Below are 6132 nucleotides of genomic sequence, written 5' to 3'. Positions count from 1 at the left end.
CACGACTGTCTGCGTCTCAGGGCGTCGAGGGCCCGCCAGGCCCTGGGGAGACGCTTCCCGCCAGCCTCCCGTGAGCCAGCGCCACGGCTGCCGTGCCGGGCAGGGCGGGGCAGTCGAGAGGCTGTGGCCACAAAGCCCACGTACCAATCCTGCCTGCGAGATGAGCGTGCCGAGCTGCACCCAACCCTGGGCGGGCAGAGACCTCAGCTGCGTCTACCAAAACGCCTTTTATTTACAAAAGTGACATCTCACCGCGGGCACCAGTTGTCCCCACACGGCAGAGGGCGGAGACGGTCCGCTGAGCAAGGAGGAGCACTCAGCTCTAAGGGTGAGAAAGGAAGCAGGTGACTGCCTGCGCCTTCTCTGGTCACGCCCACGCCCGGGGCTGTGGGATGTGCTGGCCCCACACGGGCCTGGGGACCGTCCTTCCGACACAGGCCGGAATCCGGCGGCCGCCAGCCGCAAGCCAGGTCAACGCAGCGGCCCGGCCCGCTCCGCGCACCGGCAGCGAGGCCTCGTCGATTCCCCTGGGCAACAGCTGGGTCTTCCTAATCCCGTCTGCGGCCGTCTGCACGCCATGAGGACGCCAGTGCAGGCAAGGCCGAATGTACGTTCCAGCTGTGAGGCGCATGGAGGGGCCGTACTCCTCGGGACCCCATGCGGCCGAGAAGGTGCCACCTCGGGGCCACACGACATCCTAGGCCACTGGCTCCCGCCAGTCTGAGGTGGGACAGTCCGCTCAGCCGGCACAGGCCGCCCTGGCTGAGAAGGACCCCCCAGCAGCCCACTCCCATCAGAGTGCAGCTGAGGTGGGCCCGCTGGGGAGGGGCAGCTCCAGGGCCGGCGTCTCAGGGGCCTGGGCAGGGCTGGGCTTCTGCTGGTCCAGCTGCTCCAGCTTCAAGCCCAGCTGCGAGTAGAGCTCCTTCACCGCCTCTCCGCTCTGCAGGGAGCCCACAGTCAGGGGCCGCCCCGACGCCCCAGGGCCCAGCGATCCACTCCCATGCGCGCGGCAGCCCACGGCAGGCACCTACCTGGCCCGTGGGTTCCAGAGCCTTCTGCAAGGCCTCCAGCTTAGAGGGGGCCACCCTGGGGTGCAGGTGCAACAGCAGCCGTAGCACGTGTCGCTGGACGTTCTCCTTCCTGGAAGAGGCGGGGGCTGCAGCGGGGCGGCCAGGCCCCTCCCCGGCCCAGCCCACCTGCCAGGCACAGCCCAGAGCCAGGACACCAGCAGCCATGCCCGGGTGTCCCTGCTGGGCAGAGTCCAGCCCCGTGACCCCACAGAACCACCTGCAGCCGCAGCCCCAGTGCGGGGACACCAGCCACCCCCACGCGGACAAGCCGAGCGCAGAGAGGACTACCTGGGTGAGGCAGTGAGGAGGAAGCCGTCGAAGAGGCTGCTGCAGAAGTCCTCGAGGGCAAACTCGTCAGCCAGCAGGGCCAGGTTCCCCGTGAGCAGGTGCAGGAAGATGTCACCGAAGGCCAGGTCGCCGAAGGTCTCCACTGCGGGCACAGCCAGGGTCAGCCCAGCCCGCCCGCTCCCCGGGAGCCCCCCCAGGCAGCCCCCGCCCTCCGGAGGTGCTCAGGGTCTGGCAGGGAGGAGAAGGGCCCGGGGGCGGGGGCGGAGGGGGGAGGGAGGCAGGGGGGGGGAGGGAGGAGGAGGAAGGCGGCGGGAAGGGAGGGGAGCAGGTGCCGCATGGGAGGTGCTGGAGAAGCCAGGTGGCCGCCAGCAGAGCTTTGGCCCAGCACCCAGGGATGCGGGCTTGGGACTCAGCAACCCAGGGCAGCGGCCAGGGGAAGCACGGAGCCCGCAGCGGGCGCCCGGGTGGAGCCGACGGGACTCACCAAGCCCAGGCAGCAGGCGGAGCAGCGCGTTCTTGTTCCGCTGCTTGGTGATGTGCAGCACGTAGTAGAGCCCCACCTCGCACGCCATGCGCTGCTCCTGCAGGAACCTGAGCGCCAGAGTCAGCCCGCCCCGCCGCCCGCCCCCGCCGCCCGCCCGCCGCCCAGCCGCACTTGGTGAAGCTCTCGGGGAGCGTGCTGGGATAGGTGGCCGGGGCCTTCTCCTCGGCCGGGAGCTTCTGGTCCACGCTGAAGGTGTAGTCATCCACCACGAAGGACATGAGCATCGGCAGGAACCTGGTGACGAGCTCCACCTCCTGCGGGCGGGCGTGAGCAGACCCCGGCAGATGCACCGCCAGCTCTCTGGCGCCAGTGCCCCACCCACTTCCAAGAGCCCTGGCCGGGCCGTCTCCCCAGTCCCTCTAGGGCCCGGGTGCACGTGGAGCAGCCACTCCCCAGGAGCCACGGTGCACAGCACACCCAGATATCCTGGCGGGCGCCCCAGGAAGGACACACTGGGACCACAGGGCGAGCGCCACCGCACCTGCCCCACCTGCCCGCAGGCCCACCCCCAGGGAAGCCCAAGGCAGGCGGGGTCTCCCACAGCTCCCAGGGAAGGCGGGGTCACCCCCAGCGGTCCCCAGGGAAGGGGCCCTGCCCAGGCTCTCACCATCTTGGGCTCCTTGAAGACCTGGCTGTCGATCATGTCCCAGGCGCCTTGGCCCAGTGCCAGCAGCCGCAGCAGCAGGAGGAGGTCAGGGCTGTCCTGCGGACACACAGACCTCAGCGCCTCTGCCCGCCAGGTTCCTGGGGCCGGGGCCATACAGACCGCTGCTGACCGCCTGGTCGGGCCTCTGGTGCCCAAGGCCAGGACCCGGGACCGTGATCCTGGCCTCCACACACCACTGCCTGCCGCTGAAACCAACCTCGCACGGGGCACCTGCCTCGTGTGGCGCTGCGGCAGCAAGCCGTGTCTGCCGCCCACCGTGCCCCAGGCCGCGCTCACCCTGGGCAGCGTCTCCTGGCCGACCAGCTCCTGCAGGTGCCGGATGGTGCTCAGCGACAGCGTGTTGATGGCGAAGGGGTCGCACAGGATCATGGACAGGTCCCTGCCAGGAAGCAGCCGGGCTCAGCTGGGGAAGCCTGGCCGCCCTCCTGTCAGCTGCGGACCCTCAGGGACCTGGCCCTGAAAACCAGCCTCTCTCCACACAAAGCAGGCCCGGTTCGTGCCGAGTTTCTTGAGGAAGAGCTTAAGACTCAGGACTGCTCCTTACTCAAGATCCTTCAAACTAAAGTGTCGGGAAGTCAAAGATAAAAACCTGGGGCACGCTTGGGTTCTGAAAACCTCACCCAGATGCTCTTCAGCCAGGGTCCCCCAGAAACCTTCTAACAAGGACAGGCCGCAGGCGACAGCACCCAGGTCCACTGGCTGGCCACAGGACGCCCAGCCCAACGGCTGCCACGGTGCAGACCTCGGCCGAGCCACACCCACCCGAGGGCAGCGGGCCCACTGCCGCAGACCCACAGCTCCTACCTGGGCCTGGCCCCCAGGACGTGCAGAGACAGGAGGGGCCCTCGCTCCCCAGACCCAGCCCAGCAACTGCACGCCTGGGCCACAGCTCTCCTGCAACCCTGGAACACGCCAGCTCCCCAGGGTGGGCCACGGGCCTGCGGGTGGCGCATCCTCACCCCAGGACCTGCTCCTGGCCCTTCTTCACGCCGTCCAGGAAGCCCTGCAGCTCCCGCGCTCGCTTGCTGTCCACAAACCGCTCTCGGATGCAGGCATCCAGGCACCAGGTGAACTGCAGAACGGAAGCGTGGTCAGGATGTGGCTGGCCCGACAGCATGGCCGGAGACCCAGCCCTCGAGGCAGCCCAGGCCCTGGCCTCCCATGCCGGCCCAGCCGCTACGGCCAGGGCAACCCAGCACCTAGGCTGCTGTCATGCTGACGCTCAGGGTGTCCCACAGCTCGGGGTTAAGCAGCAGGGTAGGACGGGGGTGGAGGAGGCACCATTTGCTTGTTCTGTAAAGGGACTGCCTCACAGCACCCTGGTGTGGGGGTGGCCCCAGTGGTGCTCCAATGAAGACGCAGACCGTGACCCCGTCATCCCCAGGAGATGGGCTCTGACAGCGGGGCCCGTGCTGGGATACACAGGGTAGCCCCTGGTCCTCGAGCAGCCAGGACCTGGCTAGCAAGCAACCACAAGGGCTCCAGCGGAGAAGGGCCAGAGACGGGCCGGAAGGGGAGGAGGCCAGGCAAAGGTCCTGGGCCAAGGGGTGAGTGAGGACATCCTGGGGACAGTCCTCCTCCCTCAGTCACGTCTGCGGGGCGCTGAGGGGCCGGTGCCCAGCAGGACAAGCAGACAGCACCCGGGAAACAGGCTGGGAGTGGACAGCCACACCCAGGGGAGAGGAGGTGTCAGGGCGGTGCTACCTTGTGGCAGGGGTCCACAGTGCAGATGTCACCCACGTCCAGGTCGTGCAGGGACATGAGCAGCTCGGCCCGCAGCGTGCAGTAGTGCACGTTGCGTGTACGCAGGAAGAGTGTGCGCAGGAACTGCAGCACCATGTCGTAGAGCTTCACATTCTTCCCCACCATCTGTGTCAGTCGCTGCACCACCTGGTGGCGAGGCCGGCGTGGCCGGGCACAGACGTCAGAGTCCACACGTCTCTCCTCTGTACTGTTTTGGCATAAAACGCTTCCTCCTCTTTTTTGAAATGCTGGCGCCTGTCTGATGGTGGCAGGTTGAGCTCCTATTTTTTTTTTTTTTTTTAAGAAATGGGATCTTGCTACGTTGCCCAGGCTGGCCTCAAACTGCTGAGCTCAAGCAATCCTCCTGCCTCAGTCTCCCAAAGTGCTGGGATGACAGGCATGAGCCACTAGGCCCAGCCTCCGTTTTTTCTTAAGTGGACACTGAGACGTTTCGCTACCTCGCTTTATCTTCCTACTGAACAGTTAGTCTGAAGTTAACTAATTAATAGGTTTGGGAAAAAAAGCCAGTTACCATAAATTTAAGCTTAAAGTAATTCCAATGATAACAACAGGTACAGCCTTGAACGTCTGATAAAGACAGAAAAGGAATAACTCAAACCCTGACCATACTGACAAACTATCTAATTACTTGCAAGTGCAAGGAGCAAAGAGAGCTTGCTTTTTAGAAGGGGGGCTGCCACTTTTCACGAAAGGCCTTTCTGTAGCTCCAATGCCGTTCACAAGCCATTTTGTGGAAAAACAAGATACACACGACCACTACAACAACATCCTTTCCACCCCCACATATAAACCTAGCCCCTGGGGAAGAACAACGCTCACAAGGGAGCAGGGAGTTGACCCCAGGGCCTCCGAGGCTCCCCGCGTGCCATGGGCTGCCCCCTCACCTCGCCCTGGCGCCGGGTCTTAGGGGAAGGGCTGAAGAAGTTGTGCAGCACCGAGAGCTCAGAACTGAAGAGCGCGCCCTCCTTCTCCAGAATGTACTGCTTCAGCAGCGGGGAGACCTCGTCCCCGAATAGCGCCTGGTTGTCCTGCCAGATCTGCCGCTTCACCTCCACGGCACAGGCGCGGTACAGCTCCTTGTCAGCCATCACCAGCTTCAGCTTCTTCTCCGGAACCTGTGTGACAGCACAGGCCATCCATGAGTGGCACTGTGGCGCTGTGTCCCGAGGTCTTCCTCGAGACTAGAAAGAGGCCAAGACCTACCCAAGGGGCACATGAGACATGCTGACTAACAACAGCTCTTTTCCAGAAAGGGTCCCCACCCACCCACGTGCTAAGTTTCCATCCACAAGGCTCCTGTGGGAGAGAACAGCAGAGAGAAGGTGCCACAGAGCAGCGCCGGGCGGGCAGCACATCAGACCTCCTGGAGGGAAGTGGCCCAAGCATAAGCTGCAACTTCTGCAGACCAAGGGTGTGTGGCCAGGCTGGTCTACCCCAGGCAGCGCCACAGACACGTTGGCCCCGCAGCTGTTACCTTGGGCAGGTGCTTCATGACGCACATCACCACGGGCTGCAGAGACGGCATCCTGACCAGAGAAAAGCTTTTCTCCAGAAGGTCCTCAAGCTTCTTGTACCTGGAAAGACTCGCTCGACTGAGGGCGCCGAGTCAGGCAGCGGCCTGCTGTCCCGACAGACCAGAGCTACCGGACCGCACGCCTCCAGAGGCAGCGCGCTGGGGCCCAGGAGCGTGAAGCATCCCAGGCCGGCTCGCAGGAGGAGCGCGTGGCGGAGGAGACGCTCGGCGCGGCCGGGGACGCCGGCTACACCGCTCCCCAGCCCGCCGCTCGCCGGCCAAGGCC

At 65.1% G+C, this 6132-nt stretch overlaps 1 protein-coding gene across 1 annotated transcript; it reads right to left on the bottom strand.

Moving 5' to 3' along the window:
- Positions 1–209: 209 nt before the first annotated feature.
- Positions 210–5904, bottom strand: NELFB (negative elongation factor complex member B). Its single transcript, XM_008049567.2, has 11 exons — positions 5808–5904; positions 5218–5448; positions 4274–4459; positions 3529–3641; positions 2846–2948; positions 2510–2605; positions 2014–2156; positions 1843–1949; positions 1359–1500; positions 1032–1140; positions 210–940 (listed from the first exon to the last, which is right to left on the bottom strand). The coding sequence occupies exons 1-11, from the start codon at positions 5856–5858 to the stop codon at positions 794–796; spliced, it is 1428 nt and encodes a 475-aa protein (XP_008047758.1). The 5' UTR covers positions 5859–5904; the 3' UTR covers positions 210–793.
- Positions 5905–6132: the final 228 nt, after the last annotated feature.

The sequence above is a fragment of the Carlito syrichta genome, unplaced genomic scaffold (assembly GCF_000164805.1).
Source record: "Carlito syrichta isolate Samal-C Ts95f unplaced genomic scaffold, Tarsius_syrichta-2.0.1 Scaffold135771, whole genome shotgun sequence".
Classification (NCBI taxonomy): Eukaryota; Metazoa; Chordata; class Mammalia; order Primates; family Tarsiidae; genus Carlito; species Carlito syrichta.
The sequence above is the reverse complement of the archived record's forward strand: the minus strand, read 5'-3'. Positions and strand labels throughout refer to the sequence as shown.

Excerpts from the sequence above, each read along its gene's own strand:
- NELFB (XM_008049567.2), bottom strand. The coding sequence starts at position 5,858 with ATGCCGTCTCTGCAGCCCGTGGTGATGTGCGTCATGAAGCACCTGCCC. Across the intron at positions 2,157-2,509 it reads TCTTCAAGGAGCCCAAGATG|GAGGTGGAGCTCGTCACCAG; the intron begins GTGAGAGCCTGG and ends GCCCGCCCGCAG. Across the intron at positions 1,141-1,358 it reads CTCCTCACTGCCTCACCCAG|GAAGGAGAACGTCCAGCGAC; the intron begins GTAGTCCTCTCT and ends CGCCTCTTCCAG.